Source organism: Desmodus rotundus, chromosome 5, assembly GCF_022682495.2.
Source record: "Desmodus rotundus isolate HL8 chromosome 5, HLdesRot8A.1, whole genome shotgun sequence".
Taxonomy (NCBI): domain Eukaryota; kingdom Metazoa; phylum Chordata; class Mammalia; order Chiroptera; family Phyllostomidae; genus Desmodus; species Desmodus rotundus.
The window spans coordinates 94,423,166-94,445,973 of record NC_071391.1 but is presented as its reverse complement, the minus strand read 5'-3'; the positions used below and the strand labels follow the sequence as shown (position 1 = coordinate 94,445,973).

Sequence of the window (22,808 nt, the reverse complement as noted above, 5' to 3'; positions counted from 1 at the left end):
ATTAATGAAATAGACAATTTCCTTGAAAACAAAATCTTACCCAAATTAATTCAAGAAGAAATAAGAAATTTGTATATTCCTATCACCATTAAAGAATTTGAGTTAATATATGAAAACCTTCCAACAAAGCAAACTCCTAACCTAGACAGTTATACTAGCAAGTGCTAGCAAGCAGGGTTGTGGAAAAATAATCCCAACCCTAAATAACTAGCTGGTGCTCCCTCATACCAAGGATTCTGTCTTATGCATTATTATATGCCAGTCCAGTCAAGAAAAAAAGAATCTCTGAAGGTGAAGAAGACACAAGGTGCAGAAAGGTAGGATTCCTTGTTTGCTTAAAAAAGAAAGGGGTTAAGTATAGAGTATCATTTGCTTATACAGCATTATACAAAGAAAACATAAAGAAAGCAGGAAACTAATAAGGTAGCTACATGTTAGGGAAGGTGCCATGGGCCCAACCAGGACAAATATGGGTCAAGAGTGGAAAGGATACTTTCCAGGGGTGACTTTTTATATTCTGTGGTTAGTACTCATTCAAACAAACTAAGTAATCTGTTAGGGGAAAAAAAATAGCCAAGGATAGTCTAAAAAATAAGGATAATAGTGGGGAGGTGGTAGATACAAATGATAAAATATTACAAAACTATAATAACTATAAATTTAAAAATAAATAATTAGCAGGTAAGCTTACCCATAGCAATCAGCTCTCCTAGGTACACACATCCCTTTACCAATTCTGCCTTAAAAAATACAACTTAAATTGAAAAAACAAGTGGGTTTTAAATAAGAAGAGAAAAAGTATTAATAGGATTTTTTTTTTTTTTACCTTATACCACTTTACTGAATCCAAATTACAACTCTTTGGGAAGTTCAGATGACACGTAAGACTATCATTTTTTCCAACATGTAATATTTGCTTGTACTCATCTGATAAATTCACTTGACTGTTTCTGGAAACACACTGGGTTTCATTAAACACAGTTAGATTTACGTGTATTCGGTGACACATATTTGTATTACTGTAAGAAAATAACAGATTAAAACCTCATAAATTCAAACAATCACAAAATCAAATGATTCCGTTTATCTTCAGCTATGTTCAAATTATCTTCAAGGTACTGTACAAACCCTCTACCTCACACAAGACAATACATATCTCACAAATCATTAATCACAAAAGGAAAAAAGTATTTATATAGCAGAAACAGTGGATAATACCTTAACCAAATGATCAAAATGAACATCACCAATGAGGGGCAAATGTGCCTCTGAGTGTTTTCTGAAGAGGACACAAGTTTCAGAGTATTCCAACCAAGGAGGTTCATGGAGAAACTCAAATTAAGGGATATAATGTAAAATAATTGCCTGTACTCCTTCAAAGCGTCAATGTCATGAAAAACAGACTGAAGAACTGTTCTACATGAAAGTTTAAAAATGCATGGCAACCAAAGGCAATGATTGATCTTGAATTAGATCCTCTGCTAGAAAGGAAAGAAAAATATTTATATTGGTTATCACTAAGACTATTGATAAAATTATAATATGGATTGAGAATTAGATTATAAAATATTGTATGGCAGTAAAATTTTCTGAATGTGTTAGTTATGCTGTGATTATGTAAGAAAATATTCTTTTTGATAGGAATACACATTGACTTATTAAGGGGTCAAGAGACATGATACAAACAACTCAAATGATTTGGGAAAACGACTTGGAAAAAATATTTGGTATAATATATATGGAGAAAGAATAATTTAAATGTGGCAAAATATTAAATAATGGGGGAATCTAGATAAAGGATAGATGAGACCTCTCTATACTGTTCTTACAAATTTTACATGAATTTGAAATTATCAAAGTAAAAATATACAGTTAAATAAATATATATCATATCTATATATTAAATTTTTATGAAAATTCATATTTTTCTTCTATGACAGACAATATCTACATTTACTTTTTATGAAAGATGATTTTCCCCACTTCACAGCTTCCAGATTTAAATATTTTAAATCCAATCTAGATTTCCAGATGAAATTTGTGTGACATACAGTCTTCAACTCTAGTTAATTTGTAGCCGAGAGTAAAAATGGGAGAGCAGGCCTTCTTAAGATGTCAGCAGCTTGATCTATGTAGCAAGTGAAATTGTGGAAAGAAGCCAGGAAAATGGGCAAAAGGCCACTTCTATTTGTGTACCACTAAGTAATTTTGGCCCTAAAGTTGACCTGGCATATGAAAATGAGGAATCTGGCATGAATCAGAGTGGGACACAAGCCATCCTAGGACAGAGAAAGGGAACAGCAAATACCATAGAAACAAAACAAGAGAGAATGCAGCTTCATTTCTGGGGCACTTTCTTCACATATGATCTCAGCTATTTTTCACTTCAACCCTATCAGGCCCGCATGACTTCCACTATGCAGATAAGAAAACCAAGTCTCAGAGAGGTCAAATAATCTGTAAAGTCATGAACATAGTAAGGGAAAGTAACAAAATTGGGGCCCTCAGGCAAAATTTGGTCCACAGATATGTTTTATTTGAGCCACACACAAAAAGTTCATTAAAAGTTACACATACACACATACACACACATTAATTTCCAGGTTTTCTTGAAAAACTGGAAAATTGACTTGAGCTGAATAGACTGCCACATCTGGTGGGGCATGTTTTCTAGTTCACCACAGTCCCCACCACGCTCAGTTGTCTCCCACCAGACCTGTGTCATTCATTTATACAGTATTACTTTCTAGCACAAGATTTAGCATTAGGTTTGGAACATACTTGGTGCTTAGTCACTGTTAAATTTCCATAGCAGATGCCTTACAAAAAGGTGTTCAAAGGAAGCTTATTCCTATCTGGATGTGCCATTTACCACAAAAACTTCTGGCATTCCAAGAAAGAAGGCAGCAACAATAATATTGGGTTACACAGATTTTTTGCAAACTGGTCTGGCTATGGCATCACTTCCGTGGAAAAAGCTGCATTTCATATTCCAACAACTGATTTACAAATCTGTTTTGTTTTAAAATGTGTTCATTGGAAATTGTCTTATAACAATTATAAAACTACATTTTATTCTTCTCATTGAGTTTTCTATACTTGGTAATTTATTAAGAAATTTCCTAAAAGAATTATATACATATAATTATAATATATACATGAGACAGAGAAAGAGACAGTTCTATTTCAAGTGAGGAACTTACTTTATAATACATTGGTAGATTCCAGAGTCCCCCCATGCCAGGGGAAGAAACAAAATCCAGTTTTGATCCTGGTAAATTCTAGTCTGCATGTTTTTGGATACTGGGATTTTGCTAGGATATTTATACCAAGTTACATGTGCTTTCCCAGAGGTTAGCGGAGGGTATGTGCAATTAAAAGCAAAAGGCTGGTTGACTGAAGGTGTCTCATTTTGCACACTAATGTTCCGACATTCATCTAGGAAATGAAAGGGAAAAATAATAATGAAAGAAAAATTTAATGTTTGTTTATTAATAGTTTTCACAAACATCTCAATTTCCTAGCCAATTTTATTTGAGAATTTTTTCAGTGTGGGAGTTACCTAAAACAAAACAAAACAAAAAAATAGTCTACTAATTTGTAAGCATCAAAGTCCTTCCAATGTGTCCGTAGGACTGAATTTACTGTTTGCACCTCACAGTCATCTTCAGCATTTAGAACAACTGATTCCGTTTCCTTTCCGCTCTAAGACACTTCATTTTTCATCCTCCCGGGTCAGAGGAAATGTTTCTTCTCAGCCTTAATTGTCCTGTTTTCCTTTTGTTCTGACACTCAGCTACTTCATTCTGTCTTAAATAAAAGGTGTATCAAATGTGTATCTCATCCCAAAAAGGATTGTTTAAAACTCCGCTCGCTTTAGAGTTCCTTTCTACCAAATCACTTAGTTTCTTTCTTGGAAGAAATTAGTCTTTTCATGGTTTCTTTGCTTTTATCCTGGGTCATAAAATGACTCTGTCATGTAAAAGATCCATTTGAGCCGTTTAACTCAATTTGCCTCATCCTCCTCCTCTCCAAAGTCACCTCAAAACTCAAAGGTGACAACTGGAGCTGAGCATCAGACACTTGGAAATGAAACTGCCATTTACGGAATTCTGCCTGGTCGGTCCCCTGGGAGAGTGTCACCAAGGCTCAGAGTCCCATGGAACCCCCCTAGGTCTGCACAGAAGGCTTGCACAGAGCAGCAAGGAGGCTCTTGGGTGAGGGGGACCTCTGAGAACCGAGGACAAACCCAACATACCAGCTCTGATCCAAAGGGGAAGAGCTATGGACACACCGCACAGCAGCAGGGATACCGTCTCCATATCAGGCTACTAGGAAGAGAAAAGAGAGTGGGAGGGGAAGAGGCAAGGGCCTGATCCTGCGATCTCTGAACCTCAAATACCCCAAGTCAGGCCACTGACTTTCTGTTCTTCGCGGGGAGCCCTCTAACCCTGGCCCCACATTGACCCAGAGTACCCACAAAGACGGCTCCCTCTCCTTCCCCCTTCCTATTCTCAGGGTCCGACCGTCAGTATCTTAGGCGGAGAGGGGTCCGTGGGTCAGCTACGAGAACAAAGTGGGGGAAGTCTGGGTATGGCTGTTGCAGGAGCGGGGTCCCCTCCTCCAGGACGCTCTCCTTCGCTTCCTCTGGGGACGCGCTGGCATCCCCTTCTGCCATCTGGCACAGCGAGGCAGAATCTGCATCCTGCGCCTTGTAAGTGGCGAGCCTCCCTGCCCCCTTCAGCCGAAGCCCCTGGTCCCGATCGTGGCTGCCCAGGTTCCCACCGTGCGTTGCACAGAGCCTACTCCCTTGCACGTCCCCGAGCTCAGGATCCGCAGGGCCGTTGGTCTAAACCGACACTCCAAATATCTGCTCACCAGGAAGAAGTTAGCTTAGGTCTACCTGGCAAAGGCCGGCAGGAGAAGAGGGAGGAAGACGGTGTGCGGCTGGACTGGCAGGTAGACGCAAGCTCCACACCTTCTCTCAGAGGTGGCATCTGTTCTCCCAAGGTCTCCCCTGAGGTAAGGAGACGCCCAGTAGTCCCAGTCTCTAGCCTCCCCGTCGCTCAGATTTTTGCCACCTTTACCCCTGCACACCTACCGTCGGCGCCCACCCGCAACTGGCTCCACCACGGACTCCCAGCCACACACGACCTGTGGGATCAGATCTGAGCACTCAGGAGTTCTGGAGAGTGGAGGATCTGACACCCAGGAACTGAACCCTGTCTTGCATTTTCACATCAGGCTATTTCTTTGCCACCGTGGGCGGGGCAGGCTTACCTTCCCCAAGGGAAGTGTAGGAAGGAACATGGTGTCACCCTAGGAAGTGGGTCTGAAGGCTTGTTGCCTAATTTTCTGACAGCTCACCGGTAATTCCTGCTTAAGTCTATTCTGAATTGTCCTTGTAAATGAATTATTCATTCCTTTCCAAACACCACTTAAGCAGTAATTACATGCCCTACATTGGCCTATATCCAACACCCCAAAAGTGGAACCGTCCAAATGGCTTGTAAGAAATATCATTTTTCTGCCAGAGTCAAGCTCGTTGAATATGGAAAGCAGGCATTCCATGATGATACTCAAATTCCTGGAGCACAAAGACCACTTTGGTCTGAAACTTCGAAATAGGAGGCTATCAGCCGGGACCTGTTGCCCTGGCTGTTGGATGACACCCCAGAGATATCTCTCATGGCACTGAGACTTAGAAGAAAATATAAATTATAATTGCCATTCAAGAGATTTCTGGTCTCTGTAGGATTTGAGACAGTGAGACAGGAGCAACCACAGGAGCAAGCAGAGGAATGAAGTAGTTACATTGTCAGCAGAACTTCCAGGGATAGGCTGGTGGCTAGTCGTTTGCAAATGTCCACACTATTCCAAATTATTGAGCCTTCTAAAGTCTTTTTGCTTATATGGATTTGTCTCCCATAATTTACTGTATTAGAAATTAAGTGGAGAGTTTTAAACATTTATTTTATTTATTTTATTTTATTTTTTATTAAGCTGTTACAGTTGTTCCCACTTTTCTCCCTTTCCCCTTCCTCACCCAGCCCCACTCTTTCCCCACACCAAGCCAATCCCCACATTGTTGTTCGGTGTCTGTGGGTTGTGCATAAATGTTCTTTAGTTAATCCCTTCACCATCTTTCATCCCATCCCCCCATGCCTTTCCCATAGCTGTCAGGCTGTTCTAGGTATCTAAGCTTCTGTAATCATCTTGTGTGTAAGTATATTTTGTTCATCAGATCCCACATATAAATGAGATCATGAAGTAGTTTTCTTTCACTGACTGGCTTAATTCACTTAGCACAAGTTTCTCCAGGTCCATCCATGACATTGCAAAATATAAGCATTCCTTCTTTTTTACTGCTGCATAGTATTCCATTGTGTAAATGTACCACAGATTTTTTTTATCTACTTATGAATGATTGGCACTTAGACTCTTTCCAAATGTTGGCTATTGTAAATAGCACTGCTATAAACATAGAAGTGCTTTTTTTTTTTGTATTGGTGTTTTGGGATCTTTGGTGTATAGTCCCAGAAGTGGAATTGCTGGTTCAAAAGGGAGCTCCATCTTTAATTTGTTAAAGAGACTCCATACTGCTTTCCACAGTGGCTACACCAATCTGCATTCCCACCAACAGTGCACTAGGGGTCCCTTTTCTCCACATCCTTGCCACCACTTGTTGTCTGTTGACTTACTGATGGTAGGCAATTCTGACAGGTATAAGGAGGTAGCTCATTGAGGTTTTAATTTACATTTCTCTGACAATTAATGATGTTGAGCATTTTTTCCCTGTGCCTAGAGGCCCTCAGAATCTCCTCTTTGGAGAAGTGTCTATATAGGTCTTTTGCCCATTTCTTAATTTGGTTGTCTTCCTGGCATTGAGTTGTATTAGCTTTTTGTATGTTTTGGAGATTTAACCCTTATCAGATGTATCATTGGTGGAAATGTTCTCCCATACAGTGGGTTCCCTACTCATTTTGCTCATGGTTTCTTTAGTTGTACAAAAGCTTTATAATTTGATGGAGTCCATTTGTTTGCTTTCTGCTTTGTTTCCAGTGCTTTAGGAGATATATCATCAAAAATATTTCTATGTTGAATATCTAAGATTTTATTCCCTATGTTTTTTTTCTAGAATTTTTATGCTTTTGTAATTTACATTCAAGACTTTTATCCATTTTGAGTTTATTTTTTGTGTAAGGTGTAAGTGGGTGGTCTAGCTTCATTTTTTGCATGTGCCAGTCCATAAACTCAGTATATATGAACAAATCAGACATTTTATGAAAAATAACGATACTTTCCAAAACAAACAGACTTACTGAGAAAAGTGATATTGTTCCATGAACCACTACATATATTCAGTATTTGGAAATCTCTTCAATGTCCAGCTTAACAAAAACAGCTGGATTCTCATATCTGCTTCTGCATTTAATTTCTATGATGGAACATGTCATGTAGCCTCTGTAAAAGTCCTGTATCCATTGGAGAGAAACCCTTTGGTAAGCTGTTAGTGGAGATCTTCATTATGTTCCCCTCACATCACCATTGAATGAGTTTCTTTTACATATACACACTTTACAAGGTTGTTGACTCTACCCAAAACAAAACAAACGTGTTACTACAAAAAATGTCAAGTGACTAGCATTTACAACTATTGTCATAAGCAGTGTTGAAAGTTGTTTCTAAATCTTTTTATTTTTGTCTTTTTCAGTTTCTACCTTATGAATAGACAAATGTATTCCCTATTTCATTTTTTATGGCTTTAGTATCAGTATGTGTGCCAAGCCCAATCAGTACCCAAAGTCTAATCAGTTGCCCCAAAGTTTATGAAGTTAAGAGGTGTCATGCCAAACCCCCTTCAGCATCTTATTGGATATTTCTGACATTTCACTTTGCTGGTGAGGCTTCAGACCTAACAGTTATACTTGCAAAGATGGTTTCCACACTAAATCTGTTTCCTCATATGTGGAAAGTGAACCACTGGCTTTGAAAACACAAGTGATTTGAGGATTGTGAACTTTGCAATTAACAAATCAAACCCACAATTTAATGCAGGTTCTCAAACACCTTGGAAAATTGGAGAAACTGGAGAGCATTGTTTGCTAAGGAGAAAGGGGAAGGAAGGAATTCAAACAGAATTTGTTTATGGAAGTTCCAGGTAAAAATGCTCACATTTGCTTTGTTATGAACACAAGGAAATGCTCTTTTATGTTGAAATTTCCTAAATTGAATTACCTTACTTTCTAATTTTCACTTTTTGTATTTTTAAATGTGTATCTTGCGATATTTAAGAGCTAAATAACTCAAAGCATAAGTTATATAAACAGGACCCAGCCACAGAAATATTAGTTAGCAACTTTTCTGTGTATACCTCCCCCACTCCTTAGACTCATTGTCCTAAGCTTAGTGCTTATTATCCTTATGTGTATGTGTGTGTGTGAGTGTGTTCCTTAAGTAACAGAAAGTACTCACATGTAGGATCTTTTAGCCTTTACATAAAAAGCACTATACTCTATACTTGTGTAACTTGCTTTTTCTCACTCAACGTTATATTTGTGAGATTCAAATACTTTGAAGAAGTGTAGCTCTCATTCACTCAAGGTCACTATAGTATTCCACTGCATAAATATACCCCATTTATGTTTCCATTTCCTTGGACATTTAAGTTGTTTCAAATCCTCTTGTGTGGGTTTTTGAGAGGTAGACATCTGGGGGAAGGACTCTCCTCATACAAGAAACAAGAAAAATCTCTGAAGGAAGAAAGAGTTCGGAAAATTCAAAGGAACAGAAATGAAGTCAGTGGAGTACAGTGAATAAGCAGGAGTGTACAGTAAATAAAGTCATTGAGACAGGAAAAAGTCCAGAGACCTGTGGGCAATAACAAGAAGATTGAATTTTATGCTAGGCAAAATTAAAAATTGTTAGGCAACTTAAAGCCTAAAAGAGATATAATCTAATTTATTTTCTAAGAAATACCATGCCAACCATTAAAATCCCACTAAAATGGCTAAAGTTACAAAACCTGGCAATACCAAGATTTACAGAATGTGGAACAACTTTAGTTGACATTTACAACACTTAGAAAATCATATACTACAGCTGACTCAGAAAGAATCATATCATATACTACAGCTAACTCAGAAAGAAATTCATATGCATGTTCACCAAAAGAGATATCTGCTGGAATGGTCATAGCAGTAGTATTCATAATACTCAAAAACTAAAAATTAGCCAAATCGCCATCAACAATAGAATAGACAGAATGACATCACCATCATGTGGAAGTGAGATGACTCCTCTGTATCTTCCCCTTGATCTACAACTAGGACATTTATAACCCAACAAAGTTTCCTCTGCTCAGCATACTGAGTCACCTAATCCACACATCAATACATTTGAAGGTGGGTGTTTTGGCACATGTAATTGAGGCAAAATGGGGGAAGGACAGAGATAAAGCCCATATCCCCAGTTCTCTGGGCTCAGCTCCAGCCCCAGCCCCAGCCCTAGCCCCTGCAAATGTGTTAGTGAAGGAGTTGGTACGCAACCCCCACACCACAGCCCAAAAAAGGATAAGGAGGGCAGCACGGTGTCATCAAAGAAGAATCTGGCTTCCTCCCTTGATTGCAGTGGTGCTCATATCACCAGAAAGCCTTGTAGCAGCAGCAGAGATGAATGTCAAAACTCCAGTCCACAGCACAGTGGCACGAGTGGCTATGGTAAAACAGGTAGCAACAAGGCAGGCTTGCAAACTTGGCTCCTCCATACACACAACTGTCACATCCCCGCCCCTCTTTTGGTGGTGCTCCAAGACAACCCGGAGATTAGCTGGGTCACCTATCACCCTGGTCACCCAGGCAGCAACTCTAAAGACCACAGGGCACCATGGATCTCAGAGACACCAGTAGCACACAGGTAGGAGAAAAGAAAGGTTGAACTATAGCACCATCTACTGGTCAATAAACAAAAAGTCCTTTATCAACCTACTGAATTGGGTATTTTTTTAACAGATTTTATTGACTATGCTATGACAGTTGTCTCATTATTTTTCTCCTTTATTCCTCTCTGCCTTGAACCCCCCCACTCACCATTATTCCTCCACCTTAGTTAATGTCCATGGGTCATATACACAAGTTCTTTGGCTTCTGCATTTCCCATACTATTCTTAACATCCCCCTCTCTATTTTTGTACCTACCATTTATGCTTCTTATTCCCTGTACCTTTTCCCCCATTCCCTCCCTCCCTCTCCCCACTGCTAACCTCCATGTGATCTCCATTTCTATGAATCTGTTCTTGTTCTCGTTGTTTGCTTAGTTCATTTTTGTTTTTGTTTTTGTTTGCCCTTCCATTCTAAATGATAGCTTTGCTGGATAGAGTAGAAAAAGGTCCTTGACTTTCAAGAACTTCTTTCCAGTCCCTTCTTGCCTGCAAGGTTTCTTTTAAGAAATCAGCTGAGAGACTTGCCATATTTTTCAGACTATAAGATGCACTTCCTCCCCCCCAAGTTTGGGAGGAAAATAGGGGTGCATCTTATAATCCAAATGTAGCTTACCTGGCTCGCTGGGGTGGGGGGTGGGGGTGGAGCAGGGTTTTTATCCCCTATTTTCCTCCTCTAAAATCTAGGTGTGTCTTATTATCTGGTGCATCTTATAGTCCTAAAAATACTGTATGTGAACCCCTTTGTAGTTAACTGTCTCCTTTTCTCTTGCTGCTTTTAAGATTATCGCCTTACCTTTAATCTTTTGTAATGTAACTATGATGTGCCTTGGTGTGTTCTTCCTTGGGTCCGACTTCTTTGGGACTTTCTGAGTTTCCTGTACTTCCTGGCAGTCTATTTCCTTTGCCAGATTGGGGAAGTTCTCCTTCATAATTTTTTCAAATAAGTTTTCAATTTCTTGCTCTTCCTTTTCTCCTTCTGGTGCCCCTATTATTCAGATGTTGGAACATTTAAAGTTGTCCCAGAAGTTCCTAAGCCTCTCCTCATTTTTTTCAATTCTTGTTTCTTCATTCTGTTCTGGTTGAATGTTTATTTCTTACTTCTGCTCCAAACATTTGATTTGAGTCCCAGTTTCCTTCCCTTCGCTGTTGGTGGTGCTTCAGCATTGTGGTGTTGTATATGGGGGAGGGGTCCAAGACAGAACAATGCCACTTACTTAGTTATCAATGGGCTTTCCACTAGCCGCTTCCTCCACTACCCACAAGCAAGCTGAGCCCTTTTTGTGCTGATTCCCAGGTTGGTGGTTTTGTGTATGTTCTAGGACCCCATGGGTCTCTCCAAAAAACTCTTCTGTGAGGCTTAAACCCCCTGCTACTGCAACCCCCACAGGTTTCTTCAGTCAGAGGCTTTGAGGCTTTATTTCCCCACTGGTCCCCACAGAAACCCTGATTTGTGAGGTCTGTCTTGCTCCCCAATTGTTCCTCCCAGTTTATCAGCATGCAAATGTGGGACTGCCCAGTCCACCAGCTGCTGCCTCACTCACCCTGGTCCTCCAGCTACTGCCTTGCTGCTAGTCTCCACCCAGCTACCCATCTCTGCCCTTCCTACCAGTATAGATAAATGTATCTTCTCTAACTCCTTGGTTCTTGGACTTCCATACAGTTAGATTTTTTGGCAGTTCTGGTTATTTTTTATTTTTGAATTTGTTGTTGTCCTTCTTTTGTTTGTGCGAGGAGACAAAGTGTATGTACCTATGCCTCCATCTTGGCCAGAAGTCCCTTAGAACCTACTGAACTGTTAAAAACAAAATGGTACCTAAATAAGAAAACTGTTCACTACTTCAAATGTACTCACAGAAGAATAGCAGCACACTGTAAATAAACGAGGTAACATGGATATTACAAAAAAAAAAAGACAGTTCTCCAGAAACCAAATTCAAAGCCATGGAAAGTTGTGATAGAAATTATAGAGAATTCAAAATAGCAGTAATGGAGAAACTTAACAGAATATAAGAAAATTCACAAAGACAGTTCAATGAGATCAGGAATAAAATTAATACACAGGAGTAGTTTACCAAGAATGTAGAAAATCTAAAAAAGAACTAAACAATGTTGAAGCTTACGAACTCAGTAAATTAGATGGGCCAGATCATGTGAAAGTTCATGACAAAATTCATGAATTGATTCAGGTAGAAGAGGAGAGAGAGCTAGGATTTTTTTAAAAAAAATAAAGAAACATAATAGAGTTATCTGACTCCACTAGAAAAGGGAACTTAAGAATAATTAATATATCAGAAGAAGTGAAGAAGGGAACAGAGAGCCTAGTCAAAGAAATAATAGCTGAGAACTCCCTAAACCTGGGAAAGGAACTGGACAAACAAGTACAAGAAGCTAGCAGAACACTTAATCATCTCAACTCAAAAAGACTTTCTCCAAGATATACTATATTAAAACTGTCAAAAGGCAGCGATAATGAAAGAATTCTTAAGGCAACCAGGGGGAGGTGGGGAAAGAGAGCAACTACAAATGAAACCCCATCAGGCTTTTCTCAGATTTCTCAGCAGAAACTTTACAAGACAGAAAGTGGAATGATATATTCAAAATATTCAGATAAAAATCACTAGCCAAGAAATATATCCTGCAAAATTATTTGTTAGATATGAAAGAGAAATAAAGGTTTTCCCAGACTAACAAAAGCTGAGGGACTTTACTACCACAAGTTCAGCATTATAAGAAATGTTGAAAAGAGCTCTTCTACCTGAAACAAAAATGACAAAAATATACAAAACTGAGTAAGGTGACAAACAGATAGAAGCAGAAAATAGCAACCATATTTCAGGATAAGGGGTTAAACACTTAATTATAACATATAGGTTAAAGGGAAAGAAGCATTAAAATACTATAGCTACTTCAATTTGGCAATAAACAAACAACATTAAAAAAGAGCATATGTGACAACAAAAACATATAAATGGGAGGAGGAAAAGGGACAACACTTACACAGATGAATGAAGATAAGATGCTACCAAAAGGAAAATGACTATTTCATCTATGAGACATTTATACAAACTTTATGGTAACCAAAAAACCAAAAATCCATAGACACAAACATAAAACAGAAAAAAAATCATGGAAAACCACCAAACTGGGGATTCTGAAGATGGCGGCGAGGTTGGTGGCAGCTGAACCCACTTGCTGGTGCACCCAACTGGGATGGACACCTAGCTGATCTTCCAAGTATCAGAGTGAACAGTCAACAGAATTCCAGCTGATATGAAGTTTGGAAGACAAAGGTTGCAGAGGACATTTAAAAACAGATGGTAGGGAGAGTTTGTAGGCCAAAGGGAAGATCCCTGAGTCCTGCACCTGTGACCACGGCTGCTGCCGCAGCTTTGAAGGAGAACCAGATCATTGATTGTGTCTTGGCGGCTCCCTCCCCTCTCAGAGCAGCCAGTTCACAGACCCACGCCAGAAGATACCTGGATGCTTAAAGTTGCTGGGGGAATAAAGATGCAGTAATGGACACACAGCTGATGGCATACCCAGCTGGGGCTGTACCAGAGAAATTGGAGAACCAGGTGACACCTGGAGATGGGAGAAGATATGGTCCACAACTGGCCATGACCCAGATATTTCTGGGCTGGTCAAAGAGTTGGTCTGCATGGAAAGCTGGGCACTCATTAGGAATGGCCTGCCACAAACAAGGGGAATTCGCTCAAAAAGGCTCTCAGCAACTGTGCAAGGACCGCTCACACAATGCAGCTGGACCTATGAAGAGGGAGGAGGGGGCTGTGATTTGCTCCCACTCAGGGAGCCTCAGGGATTGATCAAAAAGAGGCAGAAGAGGCTCAGAAAGGTGGTTCACCAGAGATACTTAATTCAATAGGGGAACTAAACTGCCCTGAAGAAACTTTGTGCAGGGAGAAGAGGGAGAAGGAGGGGTGCATTTTGCTACCACTCAGTGCAGCTCATAGACTAATCAAAGGGTTGCCCAATGAGGTGGACCATAGGTGCTGGCCTGGCGCATATGGGCAGTAGACAGTGTGGGCCACGCAATGCTCTGAGTGCGTGGAATGGAAACTGGACACGTGAATATTGTAGCCTAGACTGAGCTCACATCCTCGTGAACAAACAAAAAAGAAAAAAAAAATAGAGCCCAGGCCACCTCCGCCTACATCATCCAGGAAAAACAGCAAACCCACTTGGCAGATTTAATGTCAGCAGGAGGTGTTTTTTTTTTTCCAAGTGTAAGACAATAAGACCTGGAGCTGTGAGAAAACCAAAAACAGATACAAAAAGAAGTCAGAAGGCCAATACCAACAGCTGAGACAAATGTCACTTTGCTATCCTTTAGAACTTGCATTTTATATTATTTTTAATTTTCATTTTATTATATTTTTTAAATTTTTCCTCATTCCATTTAGGTTTTTTTTGTTTGATTTATTTGTTTCATTTCATTGTTTGATTAGTTTTCTTTATTTTCCCTTTCATATTGCATTCTAATTTTTCTCCTTTCACTTCACTCATATTCCAATAACACACAACTCTTGGTATATCACTTTTTACTCAGATTATATATTGTTTTTAATTTTTATTGTTATGCAATTACAGTTGTCTGCATTTTCACCCCATCCCTCCACCCCACCCCAGCCAAACCCACCACCCTCCCCTGCCTCCAACCTCCCCCTTGAATTTGTCCATGTATGCTTTATAGTAGTTCCTGCAAACCCCTCCCACCACAGTCCCCTCCCCACTCCCCTCTGGCTACTGTTAGATTATTCTTAACTTCAATGTCTCTGGTTATATTTTGTTTGCTTTTTCTTCTATTGCTTATGCTCCAGTTAAAGGTGAGATCATATGGTATTTGTCCCTCACTGCCTGCCTTATTGCACTTAGCATAATGCTCTGCAGTTCCATCCATGCTGTTGCAAAGGGTATAAGCTCCTTCTTTCTCTCTGCTGCATAGAATTCCATTGTGTAAATGTACGAAGTTATTTCATCCACGCATTTCCTGATGGGCACTTAGGTTGCTTCCAGGACTTGGCTATTGTACATTGTTCTCCTATGACCATTGGGGTGCATAGGTTCTATTGGATTGGTGTTTCAGGGTTCTTAGGGTATAATCCCAGCAGAGGAATTGCTGGGTCAAAGGACAGTTCCATTGTTAGTTTTCTGAGGAAATTCCATACTGTTTTCCACAGTGGCCTCACCAGTCTGCATTCCCACCAACAGTGTACTAGGGATCCCTTTTCTCCGCATCCTCTCCAACACTTGTTTGTTGATTTCTTTATGTTGGCCACTCTGACTGGTGTGAGATGGTACCTCATTGTGGTTTTAATTTGCTTCTTTCTGATGGCTAGTGATGCTGAACATCCTTTCATACGCCTCCATATGTCCTTGGAGAAGTACCTGTTCAGGTCCTTTGCCCATTTTTAATTGGGTTGTCTGTCTTCCTGGAGTGGAGTCATGTGAGTTCTTTATATATTTTGGAGATCAAGTCTTTGTCCAAAGTACCATTTGCAAATATATTTTCCCATATGGTTGGTTCCCTTTTCATTTTGCTGATGTTTCCTTTAGCTGTGGAGAAGCTTTTTATTTTGATGAAGCCCATCTTCTTATTCTTTCCTTTATGTACCTTGCTCTTTTTCTCATCTTGGTTGCAGGCCTTTTCTTTTCATTACTTTGAATATTTCTTGCCATTCCCTTCTGGCTTGTAGTGTTTCTGTTGAGAAATTTGCTACTAGCCTCATCAGAATTCCCTTGTATGTTATTTCTTGTTTCTCCCTTGCTGTTTTTAAGATTCTCTTTGTCTTTAAAACTTGGCATTTTAATTATGATGTGTCTTGGAGTAGGCCTCTTTGGGATTGTCTTGATTGGGACCCTCTGTGCTTCCTGAGCTTGCATTGCTTTTCCCCTCTCCAGGTTCAAGAAGTTTTCTGTCATTATTTTTCAAACAGGGTTTCTATCTCTTGCTCCTTTTCTTCTCCTTTTGGTAGTCCTAGGATTCTAATGTTGTTGTGTTTCATGTTATCTTGCAGCTCCCTTAAGCTATCTTCATATTTTTTCACTCTTTTTTTCTTGTAGCTGCTACCTGGGTGTTTCTTTCTACCTTGTCTTCCAGATCACTAATTCGGTCCTCTGCTTTATCCAGCCTACTTGTAATTCCTTCTATGGTATTTTTTTTTTTAATTTCAGAAGTTGTATTCTTCATTTCTTCCTGGTTCTTGTTTATAGTTATTATTTCTTTTTTCATACTGTTGTAGTTCCCACTCAGTTCCTTGGAGTTGTCTGAGAGTTCCTTGAGCATCCTTTTCGCCATTTTGAATCCTATATCTGCTTAGGTCCATTTCATTTAGCTCTTTTCCAGGGGAGTCTTCCATTCCTTTCAACTGAGGGTTCTTTGTCTCCCCATTTTAGGTGACTCTTTTTGTTTGTTTCTGCGATTCCCAATGCTCTGCTTTGCTAGCTGTCTTCACAGTGTGAGTTTCTGTGCTAGGGGTTCTGTGGGACTCAGTGGCACAGTCTCCTTGATCTCCTTGTCTGGATGCTCTAGGGTTGACCTTTCTTCTGTTTGTGTGGGCTCTCTTGTTGTACTTGGGCTTTACCTGTTATTTGCTTCTTTGTTAATGGGTTCTCCCGTCGAGAGGGTTTACTGGTATTCACAACTCCCACCTCATCTTGTATGTGATCAGGGGCAAGGCAAAGCAAAATGGAGTAAGACAGTGGGAGAGTATTCTATGGTACTAACAAGTAGAGAACAGATAGGAGATCCTTCGGAGAAGTACAGCATTAACCATGATATTTCACTGAAGTAGCCACTTTTTATAAAATGTGGAAACACTCTTATTAGAAGGGAAGACTCTTATCAGTAGGGAAAAAGAATGTGAGCTGACTTTAGAAATCACAGCACTTATGTGAGGTTAGATGGTGAGATATAGTGAGAGTAAGGGATAGAAACTTGGCATAGTATGTGAGAAAATAAAGTTAACCACAACAGTAGTAAAGCCCAGGAAATTGGAGAAATGGATTAAGACCAGGGAATGGTTTTGTGTGAGATTTGGAATAACAATAATATGGTAAGAAATATATAATCTGGATAAGAGATCGGAAGATGGCGGTAAGATAGGTGGGAGCAGAGTCCACTTCCCCTCGGCACCAGTGAAATGCCTAGCTGATCTGAGGAGCAGAGGGAACAGCCAACGGTATTCCACATATATGAAGATCAGAGACCAAAGATTGTAGAGGACATTAAAGACCAGATGGTAAGAAGAGTGCCTAAGGACAATAAGGACACATCATAATTAAAATAGCAAAATTCCAAGACAAAGAGAGGATCTTAAAGGCAACAAAGGAGAAACAAGAAGTAACATACAAGGGAGCCCGAAAAAGGTTAGCAGCTGACTTCTCAGGAAACGCTCCAAGCCAGAAGAGAATGGCAAGAAGTATTCCAAGTAATGAGAATGAGAGGCCTGCAACCAAGACTGCTTTACCCTGCAAGGCTCTCAATCGAGATAGAAGGCCAAATAAAGAGCTTCCCTATCAAAACATGTCTAAATACACCTCCACCAAACCAGCTCTGCAAGAGATGCTAAAGAGACTGCTTTAAGGAAAGGAAGGAAAAGAGAAAGAGAGAGGAACACAGGTATGAAAAAATGGCAATGAATAACTACCTATGGATAATAACCTTAAATGTAAATGGATTAAATGCTCCAATCAAAAGACATAGAATAGCTGAATGGATAAGAAAGCATGACCCACACATATGCTGCCTACAAGAGACCCACCTCAGGACAAAAGACCTACACAGACTGAAAGTGAAGGGCTGGAAACAAATTTTCCAAGCAAATGGACAGGGAAAAAAAAGCGGGGGTAGCAATACTCATATTAGACAAAATAGACTTCAAAAGAAGAGCCATAGAGACAGACCCATATGGTCACTTCATAATACTCCAGGGAAGAATACATAAAGAAGATATAAATATTGTAAATATATAGGCACCCAACATAGAAGCACCCAAATACATAAAGAAAATGTTGGAGGACTTCAAGAAAGATAGCAACAACAACACAATTATAGTAGGGGATTTTAATACCCCACTGTCAAAAATGGACAGATCTTCTAAACAAAATATCAACAAGGATATTGTGTCACTGAACAATACCCTAAAGGAAATGGACTTAATGGATATATATAGAGCTTTTCATCCCAAAGAAGCAAAATACACATTCTTTTCAAGTGTACATGGAATATTTTCAAAGATAGACCACATGATAGCACACAAAGCAAGCCTCAACAAATTCAAGAAAATTGAAATCGTATCAAGCATTTTCTCTGACCACAAGGGACTGAAACTAGAAACCAACCCCAAAGGAAAAAGCCCAAAACACTCAAAATCATGGACACTGAATAGCATGCTATTAAACAATGAATAGGTCAAGAACGAGATTAGGGAAGAAATCAAAAATTTTCTGGAAACAAATAAAAATGAACTCACAACATCCCCAAACTTATGGGACACAGCAAAGGCAGTCCTGAGAGCGAAGTTCATAGCAATACAGGCCTACCTTAAAAAGATAGAAACATTTCAAACAAACAACCTAACCCTACACCTACAAGAACTCGAGGAACAACAACAAAGACAGCCCAGAGCAAGTAGAAGGAAGGAAATAACCAAGGTCAGAGCAGAGTTAAATGACATAGAGACTAAAAGCACATTCTAAGGATCAATGAATTCAGGAGCTGGTTCTTTGAAAAGATAAACAAAATCGACAAGCCTTTAAGTAGGCTCATCAAGAAAAAAAGAGAGAGCATCCAAATAAACACAATTAGAAATGAAAGAGGAGAGAGTACAACTGATACCACAGAAATACAAAGAATTGTAAGAAATTACTACGAAGAAGTATATTCCAAGAAATGTGAAAACCTAGGTAAAATGGACACATTTCCAGAAAAATATAATCTTCCAAAACTGAATGAAGAAGAAGTGGAAAACCTGAACAGACCAATAAGAGCAGACGAAATTGAAGCAGTCATCAAAAAACTCCCAATACACAAAAGCCCTGGACCAGATGATTTCACAGAATTCTACAAAGCATTTAAGGAAGAGCTAACCCCTATCTTTCACAGACTATTTGAAAAAAACCAAAATGATGGAATACTCCCAAACTCTTTTTATGAAGCCAGCATCATCCTAATCCCAAAACCAGATACAGACACAACGAAGAAAGAAAACTTCAGGCCAATATCGCTGATGAACATAGACGCTAAAATTCTCAACAAAATATTGGCAAACCACATCCAGCAATACATTAAAAAGATCATCCACCATGACCAAGTGGGATTCATCCCAGGGATGCAAGGGTGGTACAATATTCACAAATCAATAAAGATAATACATCACATAAACAACAGCAAAAACAAAAATCACATGATCGTATCAATAGATGTGGAAACAGCATTTGATAAGTTACAGCACCCTTTCATGATAAAAACACTTAGCAAAGTGGGAATAGAGGGAGCATTCCTCAACATAATAAAGGCCATATATGAGACACCTACAGCCAACATCATACTCAATGGACAAAAACTTAGAGCTTTCCCACTAAGATCAGGAACAAGACAAGCTTGCCCTCTCTCACCACTCCTATTCAACATAGTATTGGAAGTCCTATTCACAGCAATCAGACAAGAAAAAGCAATACAAGGCATCCAAATTGGAAAGGAGGAAATGAAACTGTCACTGTTTGCAGAAGACATGATAGTGTACATGGAAAATCCTATAGACTCCACCAAAAAACTACTTGACCTAATAAATGAATTTGGCAAAGCAGCTGGATACAAAGTCAATACTCAGAAATCAAAGGCCTTCTTGAACACCAACAATGAATGAAACATCAGAAATCTGTTTCATTAGAAATCAGGAAAAAAATCCCATCTGATATAGCAACAAGAAAAATAAAGTACCTAGGAATCGACCTAACCAAGGAGGTAAAAGGCCTGTACTCAGAAAACTACACAACATTGAAGAAAGAAATTAAGGAAGACACAAACAAATGGAAGCATGTACCATGCTCATGGATTGGAAGAATGTACATCATCAAAATGGCCATACTACCCAAAGCAATTTATAGATTCAATGCAATCCCTATTAGAGTACTCATGACATATTTCACAGATATAGAACAGACATTTCAGAAATTCATATGGAACCATAAACAACTGTGAATAGCTGCAGGAATTTTGAGAAAGAAGAACAAAGCAGCAGGGATCACAATACCTGATATCCAACTGTATTACAAGGCCACTGTAATCAAAACAGCCTGGTACTGGCATAAAAACAGGCACATAGACCAATGGAACAGAACAGACAGCCCAGAAATAAACCCTAGGCTTCACAATCAATTAATATTTGACAAAGGAGGCAGGAGCAGGAGCATAAAATGGAGCAAAAATAGCCTCTTCAACAAATGGTGTTGTGGTATCTGGACAGCTACATGCAAAAAAATGAAACTCGATCACCAACTTATACCATACACAAAAATAAATTCAAGATGGATAAAAGACTTAAATATAAGTTGTAACACCATAAAAGTCCTCGAGGAAAACATTGGCAGGAAAATCTCAGACATTCCACGCAGCAACATCCTCACAGACATGTCCCCTAAAGCAAGGGACATATAGGAAAGAATAAACAAATGGGACCTCATCAAAATAAAAAGCTTCTGCAGGGCTAAAGAAAACAGCATTAAAGTGAAAAGAGAACCAACAGTATGGGAAAACATATTTGCCAATGATACCTCAGACAAGGGCCTGATTTCCTAAATATATAAAGAACTCACATGACTCCACTCCAGGAAGACAAACACCCAATTAGAAAATGGGGAAACGACTTGAACAGACACTTCTCCAAGGAAGACATAAAGAGGGTCCAGAGACATATGAACAGATGTTTAGCATCACTAGCCATCAGAGAGATGCAAATTAAAACCACAATGAGGTACCATCTCACACCAGTCAGAGTGGCCAACATAAACAAATCCACAAACAAATGTTGGAGAGGATGCGAAGAAAAGGGATCTCTAGTGCACTGTTGGTGGGAATGCAGACTGGTGAGGCCACTGTGGAAAAGATTATGGAATTTCCTCAGAAAACTAAAAATGGAACTGTCCTTTGACCCAGCAATTCCTCTGCTGGGATTATACCCTAAGAACCCTCAATCACCAATACAAAAGAACCTATGCACCCCAATGGTCATACGAAAACAATGTACAATTTATAGGCAAGGGGTGGCCCTAGGAAAAGTCAATATTAATTGAAACTTTCAACCAAATTATTTAACTTACAAAAAAGTCTATCATTAAGGATACATTTTTGTTTATCAAATTGGCAAAGATTTAAAATGAGTATTACAAACACAGTCGAGGACCCAAAAAGGTCTATTACCCTCCTACCTACTGATTATAGTAATCTATGCTAAGCAAATGCTCAGAGAAGTGGACAAAGATATTTGATGACTATTTCACTTTGACCACTGAGGGCTAAAAACTGGAAATATGTCAACCAAAGCAGACAATCTAAATTATGTACCATCCATTTTGATAGACTTAGTGATCACTCAGAGATCATATTTCAATAATAGTAATGTGAGCAAATATATTTACTAAGTAAAAAAGGGCACTAACCTCCAGATGTTATATGATCTCAGTTATACTTATAAAAAGACAATGAAGTGTTAATGATTACCTTTAGTTTGTGAGGTTGAGTAACAGTTCCTTTCCTTATAGTTTTCAGAAATCTCTGCATTCTCTCCAAATAATAGTGCTTCCATAATACAAAATGTTTTTTTCAAGTTATTTAAGAATAATGTTCCTAATACAATCAACTCACAGAGGGATTACTATATATACCAGCTTCCTGATGGCCTCCCTCTCTAACCTTTTACTCCTTCCTAACTCCCATGGAAAATAGTGCCCCTTCAGTCGGCTTCCTTTATTCCCAGTGTTCTCCCATCCAAGAGCCTCCAGTAACTCCCATATACCAATTCCAAATGATAAAGTCCACATATTTCAGTCAGGGATTTTAAGATTCTATAACAGATGAGTTTGTTTCCTGAACAACTTTCTGTTCACACTACTCTCTATAGCTAGATTTAAGTTTTTTCTTACTTTGTCATTTTCTCAGCGTCTAGTATAATGCTAGGCACCTGGTTAGCATTTTTTGAACAACTCAAAAGTAAACTTAAAAACAAAAATATTTCCCCTACATTTTGGAATTTGAAGGCAAAGCCAGGGTCCAGAAAGATTTCAGAAGCAATCAAGCATAGTGTAGAAGGCAGGATTATGCAATATCATGTAACAAAAAAAGTGTTCAGACAGATGGCCACTGCCCACAGCCATGAAGGCAAACAAAAAGCTACACTCTGTCACAGAATAAGCAGGATAAGTAATGTATCCTGAGGAGAGAGAAAAGTGGTGGCCAAATTGAATTATCACTTGGGCAAAAGGGGAAGTGGGTTCCCACAAGGACTGTTAAACATGCAATACTCTCCCACTAAAGACATTGGAGGAATCTCATCTCAGGATAAGTTTAATGAGCAAAAACCAATGAACACTGTGGAATGATATCAATGTAACCCATCCCAGACTCAGAAACATGAACAAGTGACACTTGGGATCACTTCCAGGTCAAATGTTCTAAGAAAAACAAGCTTGATTGACTTTCCCTCTTGAGTAAATTAATCTCCCAACTGGTTGAACGCAGTGCAAGATAAGTGAAGAGGGTCCTGTGAATCTAGATTCATGCAGTATAGGTTCAACTGGCCCACCTGCTGCAAATTTTAGTAACTGCTGTAATAACATTTGGGCTCAGATA

At 39.2% G+C, this 22,808-nt stretch overlaps 1 protein-coding gene across 8 annotated transcripts in view; it reads right to left on the bottom strand.

Annotated features, from left to right (window-relative positions):
- The window catches only part of IL1RL2 (interleukin 1 receptor like 2), a 43,798-nt gene extending 38,558 nt beyond the window's left edge, over positions 1-5,240 (bottom strand). For 4 of the 8 annotated variants that reach the window (XM_045204752.2, XM_045204756.2, XM_045204755.2 and 1 more), the window contains exons 1-5: positions 5,102-5,234; positions 4,904-5,017; positions 4,259-4,331; positions 3,204-3,438; positions 827-1,019 (exon numbers count right to left, since the gene is read on the bottom strand). In XM_045204752.2, the coding sequence (XP_045060687.1) occupies positions 827-1,019; positions 3,204-3,438; positions 4,259-4,322 (492 nt within the window). In that variant the 5' untranslated portion in view covers positions 4,323-4,331; positions 4,904-5,017; positions 5,102-5,234. Of the gene's footprint in view, positions 1-826; positions 1,020-3,203; positions 3,439-4,258; positions 4,332-4,903; positions 5,018-5,101 lie in introns of all 8 variants that reach the window. The other 4 variants (XM_045204754.2, XM_045204753.2, XM_024571824.3 and 1 more) reach the window with 4 other exon arrangements.
- Positions 5,241-22,808: the final 17,568 nt, after the last annotated feature.